The 25,709-nt window shown below is 40.3% G+C and overlaps 3 protein-coding genes across 5 annotated transcripts in view; 1 reads left to right on the top strand and 2 right to left on the bottom strand.

Annotated features, from left to right (window-relative positions):
- Window positions 1-2,553: 2,553 nt before the first annotated feature.
- Window positions 2,554-10,599, bottom strand: smn1 (survival of motor neuron 1, telomeric). The gene is made up of 8 exons (XM_004544359.4): window positions 10,443-10,599; window positions 9,662-9,733; window positions 9,462-9,581; window positions 6,008-6,199; window positions 5,407-5,574; window positions 3,218-3,292; window positions 2,942-3,049; window positions 2,554-2,704 (listed from the first exon to the last, which is right to left on the bottom strand). The coding sequence occupies exons 1-8, from the start codon at window positions 10,488-10,490 to the stop codon at window positions 2,648-2,650; spliced, it is 840 nt and encodes a 279-aa protein (XP_004544416.1). The 5' UTR covers window positions 10,491-10,599; the 3' UTR covers window positions 2,554-2,647.
- hspb11 (heat shock protein, alpha-crystallin-related, b11) overlaps window positions 10,587-25,709 on the top strand; it is an 18,397-nt gene continuing 3,274 nt past the window's right edge. The window contains exons 1-5 of one of the 2 annotated variants that reach the window (XM_004544361.5): window positions 10,587-10,814; window positions 13,264-13,370; window positions 15,600-15,668; window positions 15,742-15,785; window positions 15,879-15,953. In XM_004544361.5, coding sequence (XP_004544418.2) covers window positions 10,723-10,814; window positions 13,264-13,370; window positions 15,600-15,668; window positions 15,742-15,785; window positions 15,879-15,953 — 387 coding nt within the window. In that variant the 5' untranslated portion in view covers window positions 10,587-10,722. Of the gene's footprint in view, window positions 10,815-13,263; window positions 13,371-15,599; window positions 15,669-15,741; window positions 15,786-15,878; window positions 25,674-25,709 lie in introns of both variants that reach the window. The other variant, XM_076890782.1, reaches the window with a different exon arrangement.
- lzts1 (leucine zipper, putative tumor suppressor 1) overlaps window positions 21,895-25,709 on the bottom strand; it is a 17,559-nt gene continuing 13,744 nt past the window's right edge. For both annotated transcript variants that reach the window (XM_004544362.4, XM_004544363.4), the window contains exons 6-10: window positions 25,258-25,649; window positions 24,965-25,138; window positions 24,710-24,841; window positions 23,577-23,771; window positions 21,895-23,282 (exon numbers count right to left, since the gene is read on the bottom strand). In XM_004544362.4, the coding sequence (XP_004544419.1) occupies window positions 22,743-23,282; window positions 23,577-23,771; window positions 24,710-24,841; window positions 24,965-25,138; window positions 25,258-25,649 (1,433 nt within the window). In that variant the 3' untranslated portion in view covers window positions 21,895-22,742. The remainder of the gene's footprint in view (window positions 23,283-23,576; window positions 23,772-24,709; window positions 24,842-24,964; window positions 25,139-25,257; window positions 25,650-25,709) is intronic.

Raw genomic sequence — 25,709 nt, 5'->3', positions numbered from 1 at the left:
TATTTTAACTGCTTTCATACATAATATGTAATTACCTTGGTATCATATATTGCTGTTTTTTAAAATTATTATTTGTTTTGTTGACTTCTGTCTGAATCATAAACAGCTGTCTGTCTGCCAATATTTAAATATTAATTTTGTGATTGTTTGCTGGCACTTCTTTGTATGTAAATATGTAAATAGCCCTGCTTTTCAAATTCTCTGTCGCAGCCACTTTACTCAGGTTGGTACGCAGCCCTCACCGACACTTTAAATCTGTGATTTAACACATAGAGCTGAGTTTTACCAGTTCTGCTTAATAGTGCAAATTTATATTTAACTGTGTCAACAAACATTTTGTTGCGTTTGGTGTTAATGGTGTTTGTGCCACTATTTTCAAGATGTAATGTTGACTGCAGTGAATGTTTGGCGCTCTATCTTTGTGGAAAAAGGAAAAGGGGTTAGCACAGCTCCCGTTTCTCTAAAAATCCCCCAAAGTCTCTTATCTAAAAGCAGGTTGTTTGTTGATGTTGGGAGCTTGGGTAAATAGCTAAAGGCACTGTAACTCATGCAGCAATGCGATCTCACTTGGATGTCTGTCTGTTTCCTAGAAGGACCTATGTGAAATGCAGATTATGTTTACATGCTTCATGTAGTTCTGGTCAGTAGGGGGTAGACAGTCACAGAGGGGAGCGGTGCTTTCCCAAGCAAGGTCTGACCCCCTTTCAACTCCTCACTGGGCTCCACTGAGCCCTTTGGGCAGCTCAGTTTGCTGCAGAGTCAGGCAAGCAATGGGCTTATGTGCAAGCCTCGCCGTGGCAGATTTTAGACCCATCTGTGGGGAAAAGATAAGTCTGGTTTATCACCCCTCATTTATAGTGCATATTCTATTTGTAAATTCCACAAACTACATTTTCTCCTGTTACCGTCCCTCTTTCTTCTCCTGTTCTCTCTCTTTTGCCCCCGCACATGCACACAAAACAGCAAAAAAAGAAAGAAAAAGAAAACAAAAAGACTGCTGCAGTGAGAATCAAATACAGCAGTAAACACTGGCAGTCACAGTGGGCAATAAAATGCCGACCACAGCCAGTACACAAACAAAGAGACTGCTCTTCTGTCAAGCAATGGCTATGGAGCAGCTGGAGGACGATCACATGGTATAAAAAAAAAAACAACAAAACAAAACAAAAAAAAGCCAGGAGACAATCATGCTGTTACAACCTATCACAAAACCATATTCTGTTCAACCTTCTCTCGCTCTCACACACAAATTGCTCACCACTTCAGGAAGAATGAGCATAAAGTAGAGGAAATATAGGAAATATGTTCATGAAATGAATGTGGCACAGCTTCAGCAGCATGATTGTGGCTGTTGCCACTGTAATTGCATGTGGTTTTCTATATTCTAAATATAAAAATGAACAAAGTATCTGCAACCATCGTCCCATTTCCTCCTCTGTTCCTACACTATTAAACCTCAAACATTCCAGCATAGTTTTCAGGACATTGGAAAGAAAGTCACGAGCAGACCCTGAGTTGTCATTATACAAAATATTAGAGCCAAGAAAGTAATATGCCTAATTTGTGGCAAAATGGAGTTTTGAAATCTAGGTGTTCCTACTGGAAATATCTCCCAAAGAATTTGTCAAGTACAAAAGACATTAAAAAGAAAAATTGGCAGAGAAATTGCATTAGAACTGCTTCAGTCCTCGAAACATAAGCCTTTTATTAAATATTCCCTCATTTGATGTTGATTGTGTTGGAGAGTGCCCACAGGTCCAAAATATTCCAAAGGCGTTAATTGGGTGATTGTTAAGGCTGTAGCATGTTAATATATATTTATCCACACCGTGACGCCTCCACAGGTTTTTCCCTCCATTTGTCTGTATCTGTCTGTGGTCCTAATGTCTCAGTACTTTTCTCTAATCAATCTTTATCTGCACGACTAGTTCACTGTAATACTGTCTGTAGCTGAAACTGTGCCTTCTATCAGCCTGAAATATGCGTCTACGTGATGTGAGCTGAAAAAGATTATGATGGATGTGATTCTATATCGGGCAGCAGATGAGGGAATACCTCAGGGAAAATGGGGAGCTCGTATCCAAGGAACATATTGGAAAGACTCTCTGAATTAACAGTGTGGAAATCACCAGAGGGACTAAACACAGGACTGAAGTCTGGGTTGGAATCGAATTCTAAGGATGGCAAGTGTACAGTATACAAACTAATGGTGGCATAAAATGTTCCTTTGTGCGGCCGTTGTTTTGAACAGGACTTAAAAAACAGCTGATGATGTATTCATGCCACATTTTCCTATAAATACATTACACCAGTCTGACTTCTACTGGACAATATTTGCCATTACAACCATATGCTACTGAGTTCATCGCATACACACAAGTAATATCCAGTAATCCTTTGGGGGTTTTTTGCCATTCTGTAAAATCAATTAGAAATTTTTTTTTTTTTTAAAGTGATAAAGTGGATCTTATTAAGCAATTGCACTGTACAAAAAAATAATGTATACAGTCTTTTCTAGCATAATTGAAACTATATCCAAGAACAGGTACCCGCTGTGTTCTCATAGTCTTTATTTCATCTATTTACAAAGAATACAAAATTTTCTTCCATTACTTCATATGAACAGACAGACATAACAAGCAGGGCTTCATTTGTGATGCTGTTTTGTCCAGTTGGAAGCTTCTTTGCGCCCTTGTTTCAGCCCCTACGAAAACACAATAACCCCCAAAATATTACTCATTTTATGAATCCATGACTTTTACATATTCCTAAAAATCTGAAAGGAAAAATAAAGCAACTTAACCAAAAAGGCAAAGGAAAAGCATCAACATTACCATAAACAATTGACTACTATTTACAGCATAACAAAAGGTGAGGTATGTACAAGCTCCAAATCCATGTTATAACCTCCCAAGAAGCCAGCAGGGCTCTGTGCACGTACCAGATAGTATCCTGTGTGATATCCACTCATATACCAGGAGATGAGCATGCTGCCCAAGGCTTCATCATCCACCATGTCAGGGCTCATTGGTGGAGGTGGAGGAACCATCTAAGGTGGAGGCATCAACAGCAGAGCGAATGTTCAGGATGCAGTTGTTGGTGTTTAACGTTGCCATTTGTTAGACCCTAACATGTTATATCCTAAACTGTATCTACCTGCTGTAGAGTAAACACACTCCTTTAGCTTTGCTAAGGGTAAAAATTGATCCCAACTCACCGGTGGACCAAAAGGCATCATGGGAGGCCATGGAGGAGGTACAGGCCCATGACTACCAGATCGCTTGCTGCTCCCCTGGTGCAAGACAAAAGACACAAAGATGGAAATCAACAGCTTGTAATATCATTACCACATAAAGTACCCAAGATAACGAGAGAGGCTTGAAACTATTTTCATTAGGGAAACTTATCTAAACTGAAGTAAGCGCAGTCTGATGTCTTACAATTCTTTTACTCAAAATAACTTCTTCTCAACATGGACATAAATATCATGGAAATATTAGGCTTTTATTGATATCTTTGAATTGCTCTGTGAGGCAAAATGATTGCACATTGTTAAGCCTGGGGAGCTGAGACCAGCCTGATAGAGGTGATGTGGTGGTGGTAGGGATTATTAAAAAACAAATCCACTCCAACTGTTAATGCAAGAGGTCTAGAAAAAAAGGGCAAGGTGCATGGCCTTTTAGCTTTGGTTAGTGTCTGCCTAAGTGGTAACTTTTCTGTGCCAAGGAAGGTTAGTTCGACAACACTAACTGGATTGATCAATACCAACGAAACATCGGACAAGACAGGCATGATTACTGTAAGCATTTCTACACCAATGCAAATTCAAAGATAATCACAAAGTGCAGGCTTGTCATGAAACAGAAGCTGCTTAAACAACATTGTCACAGTCCAAAGTTAGTGAGGTTTTGGACCAAGTGGCTGGTGTCCAAAATCAAAACTTTCGAGCTCAAATAAAGTTTGTTGCTTCCCACATGAGAATTAAAAAAAAAAAAAAAAAAAAAAAAGCTGAGACACTTAAACCTCATCATGATTGTTACGCATGGTGGTGGCAGCATCATACTGAGAGGCTGATCTACTGCCAGTTAAATTAATATAAGCACGGGTGCACATAGGTGGTCCGCAGGTGCGCATTCGCTGTCAAAATAACAAACACGCACAAGATAAGAAGTTGCAACGCGTTTGCGTACATAGGATTTTCTGGAGGAGGACAGACATTTGTTTAGAACTCTTAAAGATGTCGAAGAAGCAAGCTCCTTTAAGCAATTACTTTGGTGTTCCTCCACCTCCAAAGAAATGTCAGAAGGAGTCCGAACCGCAAAAGCAGCGCATATTCCCGGAAAAGTGGTGAGGAGGTGAGCTGGCTTCAAACAAACGATGAATGCACAGAGATGTGGTGCAGAATATGCTGTGAAAATCCCACTCTAGCGGACAAAAACAGTGCCTTTTTATATGTATGCAAACGCGCGTTGCAACTTCTTATCTGGTGCGCGTTTTTTTATTTTGACAGTGAATGCGCACCTGCGGACCACTTATGTGCACCTCTGAATATAAGTTAATGAATGAGAAGGACTTTCCAGAATTCTTCATCATAAGCTCAAAACATCAGATAGATGTTTGAAACCTGGAAACAGTTGTGTCGTTTTGCAGGACGATGATCAAACACTCATTAAAGTTGGATAAAACACAAAGCTCAGTGTAAAAATAAGGCATTTGAAATAAAATTCAATAGCTGAATACAACCATATAAAAAAGTGAAATATGCTTAGTAAGAGCTGTGCCAGAAGACCATAAATTTAAGATTTTAACTTTTGTCAAGAAAAGAGGTAAAATATGTATATCATGGTGCAAACAAACAAACAAAAAAGAACATTTAAGCAAATTTGTTGATGATTTGTATTTATAACTCTGATGCTTTTTGATTTCAAGTCAAAGATTAGTTAAAACTTTTTTGTTTTTAATATCCATCATTATTACAAGCATTAGTCCCCACATTTCCTGGAAAGCACTAAAAGCCACAAATTCATGTCCATAATAAGTGTATGTATGCTTTTAAACTGAACAGTCAGCATGTAGAGGCTCAAAGAAGGCTTAAGATAATGTACAATATTTTTTAAAACACACTATTTCTTTTCTACTCTTTACAGTTGGGTCCACATAAAGAAATTGGGCCTATTACAATCCAGTCCTGCAATAAATTTTCATATTCTATCTTTAGTGTTCAGGTTATAAACACTTTGCTCACGTTTCCTCTTTCTGAATACAACAAACATTCAACCTCCTATCGGGAATTTAATTAATACCTGAAAATGATTTAATCACAATTTAAAAACAAAAATAAGCATGAAAGTAATTTTGTTGGCAGACTAATAATGAATCAGCTCCCTAAAGATCCTTTCTTCTTACCTGTCTGAAAGCATGCATGGGAGGTGGTATTGGAGGAAATCCAGGAGCCCACATAGGAGGTGATTCTTTGTGGGTCTTGGACTTGTGGCCCTTATTAGGTGACTGTTTGTGCTGGTTTGGAGTAGCTGACCTGTCACTCTCCTCCGTTGAAGATTCTGCTTCATGCACCTATGGATAGCAAAGACATACTGCTTTGATCTTTCGCCCCAATTTCACACCACTGGGAACAAATACAGAGAAATCCATAAACATATCTGAATTTGTTTGGGAAGCAGTAAGAAATGATCCAGACAAAAACAGAAAGCGCTAACCCATCTATCCATCCTTAGTCCTAAGTTTTAATAGACTAAGAAAGCAATCTGTTAATCGGCAGTGATTTCCATGACTCACCATTTGATAAAATGGTAAAAAAATATTTAAGCCTGATTTGGTCACAATATTAGTTTTGCTATTTTAACATTCATGATGTGCATATGTGAATAATGAAGGTAAAAACTATGTGCAAATTGTGTCAGGGAACAAGACTACCATTTTCTAATAACTGAATTGTTATTTGTATTGTGCTGCTGTTATGTGAATGCATTTATTTGCACTAGTTTACCTTGGTATTTGATTCCTCATCACCCTCCGAAAACTCTGACAGCAGGTCTTCAAGATTCTGCTCCTCCTCGTTGCCATAGCCTGTATAAACAACTATACAAGTGCCTCTCTTCTTGTCTATGGAGGCGATCGTGGCTGCATAGAGCTGGCCATCCTCGGACCAGTAAGCACTGCATGAATTCCCAACCTGCCACTGTGACACAACATAAACTGTAATTAAAGTGAAAGTGTAAACATGTGTAAACAACACTGTTTTTGAATGTCTCTGAATTACCAACAGGATACAGTTGTGGTCAGAAAAAAAATACTCATCATGGGCATGAATGTCATGGTAACATGGTGCAGAAGAGGTGCACAAGTTTAAATTAAATTTCTGTGGGATCAAAAGTATACATAAGGCAAATATACATATACTCCGAATAACGCGTTAAATGTCCCTGAGCAAGTCGCATCTCCACCAGATGGCTTTTGGTAACCATCAACAAGCTTCTGGTGTATTTCTGGTTAAATATTTGATCATTCTTCTCAGCAGAACTACTAGAGTTCATTTAAATTTGTTGGCTTCCTGCACAAACCCAGGTTTTAAGCAAAGTCCACAAATTTCAACGGGGGTGCGGTCGGGCTTTGGGAAGGTAATTCCAAAAGCTTAATGTTAGCCTGCTTTATCCATTCTAAATCCAGTTTTGATGTGTGTTTGGGATCAATGTCCTTTTGGAACACCCAGTTTTCCCAGTTTTTTTAAACTTTACTGCTCCAAACAGACCTCTTGTCATTGTGGACAAATAGCTCAACCTTTGTCTTGTTTGATCATAAAGCTTTTCTACACAAGACATTTGGCTTGTCCATGTGGGCTGCTGCAAATTTCAGGCAGGCTTGAAGATCTTTTGGTGAAGGTGCTTCTTTCTTGGTTGGCACCCTTCCACGTCACAGTGATGCAAAACTTGCTTCACTGTGTACAGTGACACTGATGTTGCAGCAGTTTCCAGTTCATGGCAGACTTGAGCCTCAGCAGTTCCTGGGTTGTTCCTGGACATCCTAACACATTTCATCTAATCTGAGAATGTGACAGATTGGGTCTTCTTTGAGACCTTGGATGAGAGGTCACGTGTCCAAGTAACTGTTACTTGCTTACAATTGTTTAAACTGATTATCTTAAAATCTGAAGTTGTTTAGGGACAGCTCCGAAACCATCCCAACTCGTATAAATGTACGAATCTCCTTCTTAGACCTTCATAGAATAGCCTGGAGTTTCCTATTGTAACAAGCACCGGTCAATCCAATAACTGCTGCCATGCAAATCCTATTTATGATGGCAGAGAAACTATTTGTTTTAGTCAATCATGATCACTAATGACAAGTTAATAGGCCTTGCCAAGTTCTAAGTCATTGTTGAACCTTCAGCACCACTTACTAAAATATTTAAGTGAACGTATGTATATATTTAAGCCTGCATTTATACTTTTCACTCTGTGTGGATTAGAGAAAATCCACCTCCCAAAAATGAGTTGTCCACCACATTCTTGATTTTAAAACCCATTTAGGATGTACAGTGGGGCAAAAACGTATTTAGTCAGCCACCGATTGTGCAAGTTCCCCCACTTAAAATGATGACAGAGGTCAGTAATTTGCACCAGAGGTACACTTCAACTGTGAGAGACAGAATGTGAAAAAAAAAAATCCATGAATCCACATGGTAGGATTTGTAAAGAATTTATTCGTAAATCAGGGTGGAAAATAAGTATTTGGTCAATAACAAAAATACAACTCAATACTTTGTAACATAACCTTTGTTGGCAATAACAGAGGTCAAACGTTTACTATAGGTCTTTACCAGGTTTGCACACACAGTAGCTGGTATTTTGGCCCATTCCTCCATGCAGATCTTCTCGAGAGCAGTGATGTTTTGGGGCTGTCGCCGAGCAACACGGACTTTCAACTCCCGCCACAGATTTTCTATGGGGTTGAGGTCTGGAGACTGGCTAGGCCACTCCAGGACTTTCAAATGCTTCTTACGGAGCCACTCCTTTGTTGCCCGGGCGGTGTGTTTTGGATCATTGTCATGTTGGAAGACCCAGCCTCGTTTCATCTTCAAAGTTCTCACTGATGGAAGGAGGTTTTGGCTCAAAATCTCACGATACATGGCCCCATTCATTCTGTCCTTAACACGGATCAGTCGTCCTGTCCCCTTGGCAGAAAAACAGCCCCATAGCATGATGTTTCCACCCCCATGCTTCACAGTAGGTATGGTGTTCTTGGGATGCAACTCAGTATTCTTCTTCCTCCAAACACGACAAGTTGAGTTTATACCAAAAAGTTCTACTTTGGTTTCATCTGACCACATGACATTCTCCCAATCCTCTGCTGTATCATCCATGTGCTCTCTGGCAAACTTCAGACGGGCCTGGACATGCACTGGCTTCAGCAGCGGAACACGTCTGGCACTGCGGGATTTGATTCCCTGCCGTTGTAGTGTGTTACTGATGGTGACCTTTGTTACTTTGGTCCCAGCTCTCTGCAGGTCATGCACCAGGTGCCCCCGTGTGGTTCTGGGATCTTTGCTCACCGTTCTCATGATCATTTTGACCCCACGGGATGAGATCTTGCGTGGAGCCCCAGATCGAGGGAGATTATCAGTGGTCTTGTATGTCTTCCATTTTCTGATGATTGCTCCCACAGTTGATTTTTTCACACCAAGCTGCTTGCCTATTGTAGATTCACTCTTCCCAGTCTGGTGCAGGTCTACAATACTTTTCCTGGTGTCCTTCGAAAGCTCTTTGGTCTTGGCCATGGCGGAGTTTGGAGTCTGACTGTTTGAGGCTGTGGACAGGTGTCTTTTATACAGGTGATGAGTTCAAACAGGTGCCATTCATACAGGTAACGAGTGGGGGACAGAAAAGCTTCTTACAGAAGACGTTACAGGTCTGTGAGAGCCAGAGATTTTCCTTGTTCGAGGTGACCAAATACTTATTTTCCACCCTGATTTACGAATAAATTCTTTACAAATCCTACCATGTGGATTCATGGATTTTTTTTTCACATTCTGTCTCTCACAGTTGAAGTGTACCTCTGGTGCAAATTACTGACCTCTGTCATCATTTTAAGTGGGGGAACTTGCACAATCGGTGGCTGACTAAATACTTTTTTGCCCCACTGTATGCTGTGCAATCACTCCACAAAGTAAAAAGAACAGTTCAAAGAAATCATTAAAATCCTTAAAATTATGATGACAATCATGCTTGTGATAAGTGTAGTTAAACTTCTAACCATAACTGTAGAAACTGTAAATGAAAGACACATTTCGACCACTGATTTGAAACACAGAATCTAAACTGACTTATGTTAAAATGTACTCTCCAGTTTGATACCTCTGACAACTTTGTAAATCATGTGTAAATATTTAACTCTAAACCTTTTCCCCTTCAAATGTATTTGTAGCTTTAGTTCCAGTTCCTCACCTCTTTTTCTGGTGCTGCATTGTTTCTTTTCCTACTCTGGTTCTTCTTGTTGTTCTTGCGTTTCTTTCCTGGTTGGTTTTTCTTTGAGATTTGTGGCTCATCTTCACCCTTAAGGGCAGTCTAACACGCAAATCAAGAAGAGACTTTAAAATAGCAAACAACATTTAACATTCACACATACTGCAATAATCCCAAGTTACCTTGAAAGATGCAACTGCCTTGTCATAAGCCTTTATCAGTGCGGTGTCATCCCAGATGTCTGAATCATCACTCTGGAAGAGAACAACAAATTTGGAGTCTTTACAATACAAACATGTGTTTTTAATGGGTATAAATAAATAATGGCTAAACATTACGTGATTTAAAAATAATAAATAATACCTGCAAACCAGATGACATTTACAGCCAATATTTATTTGATGTGTCAAAATAATTCACTAAATAGTAAAAGACGGTGTGCTGAAGAGCAGAAAGACTTTAAACAATTTATGATGAATAATTAATCAATTTCTTTCGTAGAAAACAGGATAAACAGCATACAAAAAGACGAACACATTAAATGTTGCTAAATTATTATTTTTAAATCTGTCTTAAATCCACAATTATAATGAAGCATCTTACAAGCAGTGCATGCAAAAACAGAGGCAGGATGCAAAGGATTTTAGGCTTATTGTACAGTACACCTTTGTCTCCTATGAACTGTTGCAACTCAACCTAAAACTACTTTGTAAAGCATTTTTGTAACGCATATCCACAATGGTATATTCCAATAAAGCCACGTTTTGTTTATTGAAGCACATCTGGTATATTGTGTATTTCCGGCTTGACTTCTTTTATTACTTTTCTCATATCTTAACTTAGTCTAACTCAACGTTGGTTTAGCTTTTAGCTATATAGCTCACCGCCTCAAACAACTGTACAGACAGCATAGAAGCGTCATATAAGTCATGTTCCTCCGCGTAATACTGCATTATTACTCGCCTGTCCAGTTCCGCGCGTAAAAAGCACTTCCTTGCATCCGTTCGCCATGTGAACAATTGCTGTATCCAGTGCTAGCCGCTAACTCCTAAACATCTAACTAGCAGCGTGCGTCGGAAATTGTGACGTACAACATTGCGACGTCTATATCTTGCGACGCAGTGGTTGGCTTGGTAACGGCAATTGACGACTTTCCCCCCTTAAGAATCTGTAAACAAAGCATTTGTTGTGTTTTGTTATAGAAAAACCAGAAAGCCTCGGAGACTATAACCTTTTCTGTGCGATGATTGAGTCGTCTTTAACTTCTTTAGGTGCGAAAGTTGTCCTCGTTGCATCCAGCGATGAAAATAACCCACCAGAAAACATTATCGACGGGTGAGTGCTAGTTTTTAAGCTGTGATTATCTCAGCAATTTTATCTTTGTCAATTTTCATATATTCATTTAAACAAAAGGAAACAAATTATGTGATTTTGCTACAAGCTGCTACTTAACGGCGCCTGAAGATGCAACTTAAAATTGCTTCTTTGCTAAGCTGTCTGTTGTGTTGACATAACACTGGTTCGTCCCTTCAAATTCAAAGTAAACTTTATTGTCATCTCTGCTAAATACAGTTCAGTATATAGAGACGAGACGACGAGGCTCTAGTTCCATACAGTGCAAAAGAACAACAAGAAATATATAAAGAGTAAGAATAAAAAGAATAAATATATATACACTTTGAGACTGAGGTAAGGGGAGTAAATATACACTTTGAGGTAAAAGGGTTAATAACAGTCTAAAATTTACAATTTAGATTTAAGGTGACTTTGAAGTGGTTTAAAATGACCATGATTCCTGAGAGTAGGATTCTCCATAGAGCAGCATCTGTATTTACAAAGGCAGTGGTATGTGGAGTCCGGTAGAGTCAGTTAGTGGTTTGTGTGGGTGTATTGGGTGGGGGGAGCTGGTAGTGAGTTCAGGAGTCTGATAGCTTGTGGGAAAAAGCTGTCTCTCAGTCTGGAGGATCGGGCCCCAATGCTGCGAAGCGTCTGCCGGATGGGAGGAGGGAAAAGAGTCCATGTGAGGGGTGTGACGGGTCACGCACGATGCAGGAGGTCTTACTGATGCAGCGTTTGTGAAAAATGTCCTGTAGCAGAGGGAGAGATGTTTCAATGATCTTTGCAGCTGCGTTGACGATCCGATGTAGCTGGCTGAGGTCACCGACTTTGCAGTTTCCAAACCACACGGGGATGCAGCTGGTCAGAACACTCTCTATTATGCCCCTGTAGAACATGGTGAGGGTGGGAGGAGGGAGGTTGGCCTGCTTCAGGCGTCTCAGGAAGTGGAGGCGCTGCTGGGCCTTTTTGGTGATGGAGGTGGTGTTGGCGGTCCAGGTGAGGTTGTCTGAGATGTGAACTCCCAGGAAATTGGTGCTGTTAACAGACTCGACTGTGGAACCGTGGATGCTGAGTGGTGTGTGAGTAGAGCGAGTCTTCCTGAAGTCGACGATCATATCCTTGGTTTTGTCCATATTTAGTGACAGGTTGTTTTCACTGCACCAGAACGCCAGCTACTGAACCGCATCTCTGTACTCTGACTCGTCGTTGCTGCTGATGGGTCCAACCACGGTTGTGTCGTCAGCGAACTTGATGATGTGGTTAGAGCTGTGTAGGGCGGTGCAGTCGTGTGTCAGGAGGGTGAACAACAGAGGGCTGAGAACATAGCCCTGAGGAGCTCCTGTGCTCAGCCTGATTGTGCTGGAGATGTTGTCGCCGATTCGGATGGACTGAGGCCTCTCTGACAGGAAATCTAGTATCCAGTTGCTGAGAGAGGTGCTCAGTCCCAACTTGCTGAGTTTGTCGAACAGTTTTTGGGGGATAATGCTGAATTATCTGAGTCTATGAACAGCATTCTGACATAGTTGTCTTTCTTGCCCAGGTGGGAGAGGTGAAGTGCAGTGGAAATGGCATCCTTGGTCGACCTGTTTGGCCAGTATGCAAACTGCAGCGGGTCCAGTGAGCAGGGGAGGTTGCTCTTCACATGCACCACGACAAGTTTCTCGAAGCACTTCAAAATGATGGGGTCAGGGCGATGGGACAGTAGTCATTCAGGCAGATTACAGAGGATTTCTTTGGCACCGGGATGATGGTGGTGGACTTGAAGCACGCTGGGATGATCATCTGACTCAGTGATGAGTAGAAGATGTCTGTGAAGACATCGGCCAGCTGATCAGCGCAGCCTCTCAGCACGCGACCTGGGATGTTGTCCGGTCCAGCAGCTTTCCGTGGGTTGACCTTGGTGAGAGATCTCCTCACATCGGCTGCAGGCAGAGAGATGTTCTGGTCGGTGGTGGGGGGCGTGGCTTTCTTTGCTTGTGTGTTGTTCAGGGCATCAAACCGTGCGTAGAACTTGTTCAGCTCCTTAGGAAGTGTGGCATCTCCATCACAGGTGCCTGTTGCAGGCTTGCACTGTGTGACGGCCTGAATGCCCTGCCATAAACTGTGAAAGTCCTTTGTGTTGTGGAAGTGGCTCTGGATCTTATGTGCATGTGCATGCTTTGCTTGTTGGATGGCGCGAGAGAAATTTGGGTGTCTTGAATTAGGGGCTTTATTTTTTGCTTGAATGAGTCACATGATTGTGCAAATGACTGGAAAAGCGGTAGGACTATTGCTTTAGCTAACATTTTTAATATTTCAAGAAAGTCTGGCTACATGGCAGCAAAATATGAAGGTTTTTTTGTGCAATATTGTATATCTACACAACAAAAGTTGATATCAAAATGTGATCTAAAAAGGTTTCATCAATGGTAAAATGTCATGATTTTCTGTCTTTCTTATCACTCAGAAACACTAAAACGTTTTGGATGTCCACTGGGATGTTTCCTCAAGAGTTCATCATTCACTTCCCTGAACCTACAAACATTGGCACTGTGACAGTGGACAGCTACAATGGTATGGAGGCTGTGTGCACCTTAGGTCAAACATACATGTCCAGTTCTAAAAACGTTGGGTCCATGTGTAAAATTTGATGAACTGAATATAATAATTTGCAAATCTTATAAACCCATATTTTATTCACAATAGAACATAGAAAATTAAAGAATTTTAAGAAAAAATAATGGTTCATTTTTAATTCAGTCGTATCAGTACGTCCCAAAAAAATGTCAGGGCTGTGACTACACTGCGTAGTATCCCCTCTTCTTTTAAGAACAGTCTGTAAATGTCTGGAAACTGAGTGACCAGTTGCTGGACTTTTCTTGTCTGACATTCTAGCTGTTCAGTAGTCATGGGTCTTTGTTGTTTTTTTTGGGTTTTTTTAGTTCATGATGAGCCAAGTGTTTTGAACTATTGAAAAGTTAGGACTGCAGGAAGGCCAGTTCAGCACCTAGACTTGTCTATTATAAAGTCAAGCTGTCGTAATAAGTGCAGTATACAGTTTAACATTGTCTTGTTGAAACATGCACGGTCTTCCCTGAAAAAGACGTCATCTAGACAAGAGCATGTGTTGCTCTAAAACCTCTATATACTTTTGATCACTGATGTTGCCTTTCTAGATGTACAAGATGTGAGTTAAATAGGCGCTACCATACCATCAGAGAGGTTTTGAACTGAGTGCTGATAACAAAGCAGTTGATCCCTGTCCTCTAGTCTTGGGACTATGCAGTCTTTATGTCTTCCAAAAAAATTTTCCAAATACTTTTCCACCTTATCTCAGTCAATTTTAAATGAGCCTTGGCCCAGAGAAGGCGGCGGCATTTCTGGATTGTGTTCATGTATGGCATTTTCTTTGCGTGATAGAGCTTTAACCTAAGTTGAATGGATGGTACAGTGAATTGTGGTAACAGACAGTGATTTCTGGAGAGGTTCCTAAACTCATGCAGTGATTTCCATGGCATAATCATGCCTGTTTTTCAGTGCTGCCCGAGGGCCTAAAGATCAAGGGTATCCATGTATTTTTAGCCTGTATTTATTTGTCCCTTGCACACAGAGATTTCTTCAGATTTCCTGAATCTTTTAAACAGAGATATTCTTTTTATACCCAGTCATGTTACTGACCTGTTGCCAGTTAACCTGACTGGCTGCAAAATGTTCCCCTAGCTGTCTCTTTTTAGTATCACTTACTTTTCCAAGCTTTTGTTGGCTCCGTCCCCACTTTTTTTGAAATATATTTTTGCCATCAAATTCAAAATGACCTTATTTTTTTCTCAGTTTAAATATCTGTGTCCTTTTGTAAAAAAAATGAGGGTTTATGAGATTTGCAAATCAGTGTATGCATCTTTTATTTACATTTTACACAGCATTCCACAATCCCAGCTTTGTTTAAAATTGGGATTATATTTTGTGTGGATTGTATGCAGCCCTCTGAAGTAAACAGGCATTAAAATGATTTTATGTAGCACGGCTTGAAAACACTTTTTGTAGCCACGTAGTATTGCAGATTAGCTGCTCTTCAAGGGAATTATGAGCACCTTTCCCAAAGGTTTAGGTTATGCTTTTTAAAGTAATGTGTGGGATAACAAATTCTTAGTGGTGTTATTGTAGAAATTGACCTTTTCTTTTCAGCCAACTACAGGATATTTCCATTTATAATTTGCCGATATACGCATGAATCCATTCTTGTCATTGTTGTTTCCGCTCCTTCGGAGCCCCCAAAGTTTTAATCAGTACTGCACACTCAGGTGATGTGTTTTATCTCTCCACTGCTAATATTCAATACCAGGCAGCGGTATTGGTTGGGGGTTAGGGTTCTTTCTGATGACTCTTCCATGCAGACATAATCACCCCTTCATGAAACCTTCCAGCAGCTCATTTGCAGTCATGATGTTTCTGCAGTTTATTTGAAAAATTTCTTGGGCTTCCTGAGCTTTACGTGGCCTCAACAAGCCCCCCTTAAGTTCCTGTCACGATATGTCAATAAAACTGTAATTAAGTGGCTCAGAAAAAGGAAACTGATTAATCTGTCAAACACTGGACAGTAAATGACTGGGGGGTCATTTAAAGGAAGAGAAACGTCTCAAGGATGAGGTGTAACATTGTTCCATATTTAAAATGCTTATTGTTAAATATTGTTTTCTAGACATATCTATTTTCTTTAAAGTTTGTATCTATATCTCGTGTTGTTTCATGGTTTCTTTCCAATTTTTAATATCTTCTGCTGATTTCTTTCTAATTGTTTTGCAGTGAAGCACCTGAAAATAGAAAAAAACACCTCACAAAATGCTTCTCAGTTTGAGCCTGTTGCAGAGAAAGGTAATAAGGACATCCAGTCAAAGCACCATTCACAGTGTTTTTAACTGGTATTAACAAACTCTTTGCCTTGCAGAGTTTGAAAGTACAGAGGGACATCTTCAGTCAAATGCTATAACAGTAGGTTCAAATGGAAATGTAAAGTAAATGTAGAATGAATAAGTTTAATGAGAATTAATAAAGCCATGACTTGTCTTTATTTTTCTCTTTCAGCTAAATGGATGCAGTGCCACCCACCTTCGTTTCATCATCACCGCGGGATATGATCACTTTGTCTCAGTTCACAGAGTCAGTGTAAAAAATTAACACACATAATTAAAATTATTGTGTGTATAACATTTACGAGGTGTGATCATAAAGTTATGCGGCGAACCCATAAAAATCAAAAACCATACTTTATTTAAATTTGGCCTGACTTGAATTTAATTTTGGTTACACATTTGGTTTAGCCTATAATGTACTCAGTTGGGAACCTGGATAGCTGGAGACCCAAGAGCTGAGTAGTTATTCCTGTTATACTTCTTTAACAAGTCTGTGTGGTCACAAGAATAAAAAAAACAAGGCAGACATTAAAACATCCAGACAGACCCTCTAACCATCTGATGACAAAATTTACGTCACTCGGACCCTAGTGGACTCGTGGATACAGAATGTATAAAGCAGAATTTATTTTTCAGCAGAGGTAGTGCGTTTGCAGTCTGGTGATGGCGAGCTCTGTTGTCAAGTATGTAGTACAGGCAGTCTGTAAGCCCCTCTTGCTTGTGTTGTTGTTGGTCAGTCAGCCAGCTGCGGAAAAGAGCAAAGTTCTAAAAACAGTGAAAAGTGTCCGCTGCACCGATTGTCTGTAGTTTTTGATCTTTGAAGTTTATTTCATGGTTTCTCCTGTTCCTGTTGAACTCCACCTTACCTATTCTAGCCCACCTCTGGTTATAGAACTCCACATTGACTGCTTGAGTGCTGGCTCAGATCCAGAAGTGCACAAAAAGATGACCTTGAAGTCATGGATACTGAAATTTGAAGTGAAATCAGGCATACTTTTTATTTTCATGGGAGTTGTGTAACGTTGTGAGCTCATCACATGTATAAAAATAATACACCCATTTTTTTTTTCATAAGCATATACAGTCAGGTCCATAAATATTTGGACAGAGATGACTTTATTCTGATTGTGATTGTGTACATTACCACAATGAATTTTAAATGAAAATACTCAGATGCAGTTGAAGTGCAGACTTTCAGCTTTAATTCATTGCTTAAAAATGTGAGCAGGGGCTCAAAAGTCGTTGGTCAAATTAAATAACTGAAAATAAAAGGTTCATTTCTAATACTTTGCCTACAATGACAGCTTGAAGTCTTAAACTCATGGACATCAGCAGATGCTGGGTTTCCTCCTTTTTAATACTGTGCCAGTCCTTTACTGCAGCAGCTTTCAGTTGCTGTTTGTTTGTGGGCCATTATCCACATCTCCATGTGGATAATGTGGATACCCTCAAATGAAGGTGGAGAGTCTCCACATTATATCCGTGTCCATTACAGAACTATAACTGGAATATGTTTCTGTAAACGGGTAAAAAAACAACACTTGTATCAGTGGCCAAATATATATGGACCTAACTGCATGACTTTGTGGTATTTCATTTTTAATTAAACAATAATAAAAACAAAACCATACACACACGCATTATTTGACATAGCTGGGGAACTATGAATCTTCCTGGGATACGTTTGATAGAGAAAACATTTGAATGCATTTTTAAGCCTGCCTTATGATTAGGACATTTGTGTCAATTCATTTTCACAGTTTTTGCTTATTTAATGTTATGGATTCACTAATGGGCCTTATTTTAAATTCTCCATTCGACTGTTCCTGCCTATTTCACAAGCTGATAATAGGCAAAGCCTTGGAATAAAAGAGCCGGATGGTGATGAATGGTAGAATTACTTACAAAGGAAGTTTCTCTCTCTGTGTGAGAGATAGAATTAATTAAGTAATTTTGAGCAGCAGGGGCTTAAATTGGAATCCATACAGCCCGCCCACCACCCACCCCCATCCTCACGAACAGAATTTGACATTGCCACAGACATTTATAACCATGGGCAACCTTGCTGGGGGGTTGGGGGACCAGATGGTTTCCCAGCCAACGAGTGAGTGTCTAAAGACTCCAGGCCTGTTCACACAAAATATTCAAGCCACCTCTTCTACTTACTGTATATATCCTTTACACACACACAGTAACGCTTCCTCATAAACACTCATAAACCTATCTACCTCAGCTGCCATTTCAACATGTCGGTAGCGAAGGCTTCAGCAGTATGTGAGGACCCTTTGGGACTCCCTCCCCAATTACTTTTCTGACTGCACGAGGCTTGGGGATTTGCAGAGCCTGTGTTTGTTATAGCTTGGTCTGCATGCAGGCCCCTGAATAAACCAATAAAAATATGAAATAGTTGCCTGAATAACTGGCCTCCTGATAGTTTAGAGCAACTAATTGCTTAGGGGTATAGTTCGGATGGAGCACATTTGAGTATGTGAGTGTGTAATGAGTAATGAGGCCAAGGCAGAAACTGATACGGTGTTATTGACTCTTCTATTATTTACCAGTATGGAATATTTATTATATTTTTGAAAGTCAGGTTTGGACCGTGAAATGCAGTGCTTCAGAGTCATAGGAGTACATTTTTCCCTCCTCGGTAGTTCAGGTGTGAATTTTAATTCACATGTTTGCTTTAAAAATGTAACCAAAGAGCCTCGCTTTGCATGTTGAACAGGTCTGAAAAAGCTCCTCTGTGTTATTAATGAATTCAGGCCCTTTTGTGCTTGACTATCAGCCGATCAGAAGAAACACAGCAGGATATGAGTGCATTATTATCATGTCACTGCAGGGTAGGGCTAAATTATCACCCAGTCTACTGATGGCTGTCTAACTGCTGTTCAGTCATACTCAGACATCTGCTAGACCAGAACTCTGTATGTTCAGCTGAGTCTATAAAAAGAGATCGGATCCTCCCTGAAAACCCCTGTTCAGTAGATGATACAGCTGACAGAGGTCGATATTTGTAAAATTATTAAAAGCCCACAATAAATATGTATGCATGCAATATATTTTTCAGTTAATTATCAGTTAAAACACATTAAAATGGCTACGTTTCAAAATCACAGGAAAAACATTGCATTTTTTTTATTGCAATTGTGTAAATATAGTTGATGTTTTGTATGTGGTTATTTTGAGGAAGAAATCCGCCACCCACCCCAGCTCTGTTATTTTCTTTCACCAGCGACTCTGAGTTTCTTGTTATCTCTTCAGTGTGGTCCTCCATTCACGTTGGTGACGAAGCCACGCGCACTGACAATGGGCCTTAATTTGATTTCAGTTCTGATTTGGTCTCATCAGCTCATTTATGACAGAAGCTGAGACACAACGAGCTGTTGTGAAAGGAAGGAAGTGGTATCAAAAGGCCGAAATTAGCTGATTAGATGGGAGAGGGAAACAATCTTCCTATTATTTAAGTCCAACAGGAATGGAGAATGATAGTGAAGAACTGACACTCATATTTATTTACGAGTTTAATTCTAGCAATTGCTCATCAAATCCACCCTTATGCAATTCAGTTGAGAAACATATTAAAAGATAGTTGTAGTAATGATTAAAAACAGGCATAATGGGAATTGGTGCTGCTTCTTTGGGAGATGGAGAAAGCTCTTTAATCTGTTTTCTGGCAAAATTAGTCTCACTAAACCGGTTTCCAAAGAAGCAGCCAGTGTGTGTATAACAAAGAAAGAAAGAAAAAATCCAGCTCACATCTGATGTAATGTGCTGTCGTGATGCAAACCAGAATGCAGTATTGGGCCTCTCTGCAACTCCTACTGACCTTGCAGTGGCTGTCCCTTACCCCTACACCAGCCTGGGGGTGTGAAAAAGCTTTTGTACACTATGCTGATCCACCTGTCTCCATGCTGTCAGGCTGAGAAAAAGAAGAGCTGTCAGATACAGGGCTAGCCACTGAAAGCACCTAGCGAGCATAGTACTCCTCAGACATCTCAACCATGCTTATTGAGTGGCTCCTCAGTGCCTTTGCTACGTAGCAGGGCTTCATAAATTACTGTCAAAAACCAGAATCATATTTAAAGCATGGATTTTCAGCCTAAACTATAGATGTGTTACATAATAAATATTGGGGCAGTGGGACTTCTGCTTCATATTTAAAGCGTTAATTTAACCCTTTAAACCCAAGAAAACCCACAGGTTTTTGTGACCTTATGAGACTTCTACATTATTAATGTATCAGATTAAAAGTTCCAGAGATGGTGGATCAATGCTTGTAAGCGCGGGAACAGGAAGAAAACCTCTATTTACTGGCCATGATCTTCAGACATGAATATGGACACAATTCTGTAATAGAAAATTACTACAAGGACAAAGAGCAATTCCAGAAACCATCATCAATGAGCACAATTGTGGCTTCATCCAGAAATGCGAGTTTAAACTCTTCCATGGTGCCAGCCAGACAACATCTGTGAGACAGCGCTAAACCTTTCTGCATGTATTACAACAGCATGGCTCCATAGTAAAAGAATACAGGGGCTAAATTAGCCTGTCTACAAACCAGACAGTCAGCCACTAAAAACATTTGGTGCATTATGGAATAAAAGCCAATAAACCAGGCTCCCAAACTGTTGAGCAAGGAAATTCATTGATCTAAAGCCTAAATGGAAAAACCCTGTGCTTTCAACACTACATCAGTTTGCCTCCTCAGTTTCCAAATAGAAACAGCTTAGACAAAAGCACTGGAGTGCTGAACTTTTCTAGACATTACACAGCAAAAAAGCACGAGAAAACACAGTCAGACTGAAGATTAAACAGTCTTTTACCTGCAAGGTCCTAATGCTTCTACGTGAGAATCAGGCAGGTAGTATATGTCTGTTAAAGTCAAAGGAAGTACGCTTTTTCTCCTGCATGCTCTATCCAGCTGTCACCCTTGCCTAAACCAAGGGCGTGTCTTCATGTCTGCTACATTTGAAAAAGGGCAACTCAGAACAATGATCAGACCTGATTCTCCCAACGTTTTAGTTTAGTTTAGTTCAGTTGAAAATATTGCCGTTCTGTTTTTATTTCAATTTCACAGCATTGGAAACACATCTTTGTAGAAGCAAAAGTCAATTTTGAATAATCTTGATTTCAAAATAGAGCACAAGAATTTTGTCAAAATTACAAGTTGTGATGCACAAAAGGCAACCATTTGCAACATGTTTGATTTTCTTTGCTAATCAGCTATGTTCATACTAACCCAGGATGAGTTAGTAAAGATTTTTGTCCATGATATGCAAGTTGCTCTTTGGCTGATTGATTTATTTTTGAAAATGGGGTTTCAAGCATCTTCTTAAAACCATTATCATAGCTGCAATGTCCACCATCCTTTTGTTACTTTCCTTTTTTCACCAGTTTCTGTGCCTAGGCTTAGAGTAAGTAAGTAAGTACTTTGTATTGAGTGCCTACTGGTTACAGCCACCCAGCTTAGATTCCACTTAGTCTGTCTGCCTCCAAATCTTTCCTGACCTGCAGGTAGAATCATATATTCTGCCTCACTGTCTGTCTATGTTAGTGTTGAGCTTGGTGGAATAGTTAAACTTTTGCTTCACAAACTACTTTGCCCTTGTGGGAAGTGGAATAGCTCCAGAATATTAGAGCCAAATGGCTGGGACTGTAGCTAGGAAGGATTGTTTGCCTCCAGTGGGAGCATCGCCAGCTTACTTTTTCGCAAAGTTAGATGAACGGTTTAGATAGACATTACTGGAAAATCGCCCTTTTTTAAACTTCTAAAATATTTGCTTTTATTGTAGATTATCCAGCTCCCTTCAATCTGTCTCCTTCTCACAGAGCACAAAATAGATGCCAACGTTTACACTTGGTGTCTGTTAGAGGTCTATATTGTACTTCATTAAGTTCTGGAAAAATATGGGTGGGGTGCGGGCTGAGATGCCACTGGAGATCATCCATTGGATCTTTAAGGTGTAGTAATTTGCCGTGCATGTGGCTGCCACATATGAGGTAATGTTGTAGGTCTCTTACCTGTTTCCTAACAGGAAACTCCCAAAGCCTAACAAAAAGCAGCTTTTAACTAAAGGAGCAGGAGCCCTCATCACTGCTTCCTTTGGCCCACAAAAATACCCTCAGCAAATGAGAAGACCAGATAAGCAGCGGCTGAAAATAATGAAGAACAGACACACATACACAGTCCTTCTTTTATCAGAGAGATGCACAGTGAACATTTTAAATCCCTGCTTGTGTTTGTAGAATTGGTTGTAGTAAACAAATTTGAACAATTACATTTAAAAATACATATGTGTTCAGTGGACTAATGTATACATGATAACAGGACTCTGACTTCTTTTCAGTAATGTTTATCAGTGTAAATTTGCTAATCGCGCAAGTGAACTTTAAAGAGCTAGATGTATTAGTGCCACTGTTGTCTGTTTGTATATAGACCTCTCATTATACTGCAGAAGACTCACAATGCATGGCAGCTTAACATGACTTCATTATGTATTTTGTGGATTTCTTTTGTTACACCGGTGTCTCTAGAAAATAGCCACGATTTATAATTGTGTATAGTTTTTGAAATGACCAATAAAAAATGCTTAAACTACATTCCATGCTCAATCCCATTACGAATACAACATGTGGGAGCATAACAGTGAGATGGATTAATTAAGCAAATTAAAAGGAAGAAGCCCAGACTCACAGTAGATGATATCTTTGTCATTTGGTCATGCTGGGAGAGACAGATGTTAAGCAGCTACCATGCTTATTGTGCATTGCCATCAGACATTAATCATGAAGGAAATAAGTCAGCTGAACATTAAGTGATCCTGTTAGACAGAAAAACAAACAATCCCCCCCCGAATATTAAATAATTTAGTATTTACTTTTAAACAAGTGATAACACTGTCATCACCAAAAGCTATTCCGTCAAATAACTCTTTAAGCACACTAATTAGCAGTGAATGAACTCCAGTTGGGACGTTGCCTGAGACACAGAGACAGATAATTTTCTACGGCTGAAAAAAGCAGTCAGTTTTCAAATCTCTGTGGCAATAACATCGTCATAAGTTTGTAACCCTGAGCTGTAGGCGACATCCATGCTTAGCTCTGTCCGGCTCTCCAGTTCTGCTGTCAGCTCCTTCAGGATCCTTTCCAGGTCGTGGTTCTTCCTGTGCATCTGCAGGTAGTTGATCTGGAGCTGTTTCTGATACCTTATAACTCTGTCTTTCTCCTTGTTCCACGTCTGCCTCTCCTGTTCAAAGCTGCTGGCTAGCCTCTTTTGAGCATTCTTCTCCTCCCGTAGCTGCTGCTTAAGTCTGTCCACCTCTCTTTGGAGGGATTCTGTGGAGGTGTGCTCATTGTTCTCTCCCTCTCGCCCCTGGTCTGTGGATTCTGAACCTTGGCTTTCTGTCTGAGACGGGGAATGGGTTCTGACTTGCAAACTGTGCTGCAGCCTTTGCTCTTTGGCAGTGACTAGATCCTGTTTCATTCCTTGAATGTCTTTCTCCAGTTTGCCCACTTTCTCCCTCAGAAGATCTGCCTCATTCTTTTTGCGCTGGAGTTCATTTTGGCACACCTGAATTAAAAACGGAAAATGGTCAGAACCTAGGCAGCAATTATAAGACTGTTGTGAGGGATGTAACAGGCTCTAATTATACAAAGTGCCAAATAAGCTCACTTTTTAGGACTGTAATTAAGTGTGCTAAAACATGGAAATTGAAAACACTTTACTCAACATGCGGCAGTCAAATATAGCACATGATTGCAGGGATCCTTCCAAGCTATTGTCATATGAGCATTGTGTGAGCATTTTATGCACATGTCCGTGTCTCATCTCTGCAGTGGTGTAAACTGCAATCAGCAGACTAACCTCAATGTCTATGGTGCGGGAGTGAAGACTGTCCTCGTGGTTTTTGTTCTGTTTCTCCAGAATCTCCATTTTTGCTGTTTTTTCCTTCAGCAATGCCCTGAGGCCGACTATCTCATTCAGCTTGTGGCTGACATCCGCTTGACACTCTCTTAGCTGCTGCTTCAACAGTGAGATCTCTCCTGTCTTTTGGCACACCTACATTCAGACAAAAGACAATTATGAAGATGAAACTGTGAATTATCCTCTGTAAAGTAGGCAGTTAGGGAAACGTAAACAACTGCTTAGCCTCATGCTGTTTTAATATTGAATTGCCCCTTAATGTGTCTTTTTGTGGGTGTATTTGCCTCAAGATAGCATATACCCACAGCATTACGGATTCAACTGTAAATTTTGTTTTACAATTAGTCTTATAAAAATCTATAAAATTAGCACAGAAACCGTGAAAAAAAACATTAATACATTTCTCTGCCAGGAATGATTGTACGCATGAAAAGCAACACTTTCACGTGCCAAAGATGAACTGTAAAATAGATAGTTAATAAATAAGCTAATAAAATTCTGGACTCCTTGTAGCTATTTTTTTCCTTCACCTTAAATTGTTAAAGGCTTGTGTTCAAGAGCTGTGTTCTCTAAGCTTAGTTTATCAGAGCAGATTCTTGCTGCTGATAAATGTTAGTGAGGGGTCTGGCGAGACTAAATCAGATTAGTGCAGCAACCAAACAATGAGGTGAAAGGTGCTGAAAAGCTTCTTGGAGTTGGAGTTGAAGGGAGCTGCAGAGTTGGTGATAATTCCCTTGGCAGCCTCTTTGATTGTATATATAGATCATATATATAGAAAATCAATCAGCATTTCTCCCAAATTCTTAGGAGTTAAGTTTGCAGCTACTCACAATATAAACGTATCAATATGCACTACACTGAATGCAGTGCAAGTGGCTTTCAGTTCAATTCAAGTCAATTCTTATAAGTGATAATGAAAAAGCATAAAACATAGAAGATATTCAAATGTTTTCTCTGGTGATGGAAGGATAGCTGGTATCCCACTTCAGCTCTATATTGTATTACACTGTTTTTCATGCTACAAGCTTTCATGTCTAACTTACAGTATATCACATATATAACCCATGACTTACCTCCCACTGAGTTTCCTCGAGGGTCGGAGCTAGCTGTGTGCTCTCTGCCTCATAAGCCTTTAGTCTGAGCTCAATAAGCTCCTTCTCCCGAGTTAGCTTAGAGAAGTCTTCCTGAAGCCTTTCCTTCTCTGCCTGCATGAGAATTTATTTTTCCTTTCAATTATTCAAGTGGTCAAGTGTTACATGAAATATGGTTGGTAGGATAAAGATGACCCAGGAATACGTGGTTTTAAATAAAGGCAGACGAGGGCTGACCTGGAGCTGGCTGACTTGCAGCTGGAGTGCTTGCTGTGTTTTTGCAGCCATTTGGGACGCTTGGCGTAGCTTTGTGGAGCATCGCTGCTTCAGCCCTTCCATCTCTTCAGCACAGTACCTTTGTCTTTCCTCAAACAGCTGGCAGGTGTCTGTTTCCTTCTCCTCAAAACTCACCTGTTGCAAAGTGAAAGGCCTAATTACTAAGGAGTGTTCATTTTCATCGTGATTAAGAGCACATGCTGGTTTTTATTTTTTATTAACCTCTACTTTTTGTTCACGTGACAGTTCTGTACCTGCAGCTCCTGTAGTTCACTTTCTCTCTCCAGCAGCTTTTGTTCCAAGCGTTCAATCAGTGACTCATCTGTAGTTATGGGAGACCGAATCCCACCTGCAGTCTCAGAGAGAGCGCTTGGCTCATCTGCAGAGAGTGGGGAGCCGGCGTCCTCATTAGCCTTAGATACCAACCCACTGCTGTTTAAATCAGCACCGTAACTACAGTCAAGGTTAGCGCTATTCCCGTTGACCCATGGAGAGAAATTGGGTTGTACTCCCTCGCTGAGGCTATTTGCAGGAGCGGAGCTGCCATCGCTGTGACTGACAGGGCCTGTGGAAGCACTTAGGCTGCCGCTGGTGCTGTGGGTGGGAAGGCTAGACATGGAGTTGCGTCCAGAGTCGGACAGAGTGCCTGAGGGGAAAGAGATAACATCGGGTACGTTCGTTTAATTTTTCATTCAACCCAAGCAAA

This window comes from Maylandia zebra, linkage group LG12 (genome assembly GCF_041146795.1).
Source record: "Maylandia zebra isolate NMK-2024a linkage group LG12, Mzebra_GT3a, whole genome shotgun sequence".
NCBI classification, from domain to species: domain Eukaryota; kingdom Metazoa; phylum Chordata; class Actinopteri; order Cichliformes; family Cichlidae; genus Maylandia; species Maylandia zebra.
Note: the sequence above shows the minus strand (reverse complement) of the source record. Positions and strands in the feature narration are given on the sequence as shown.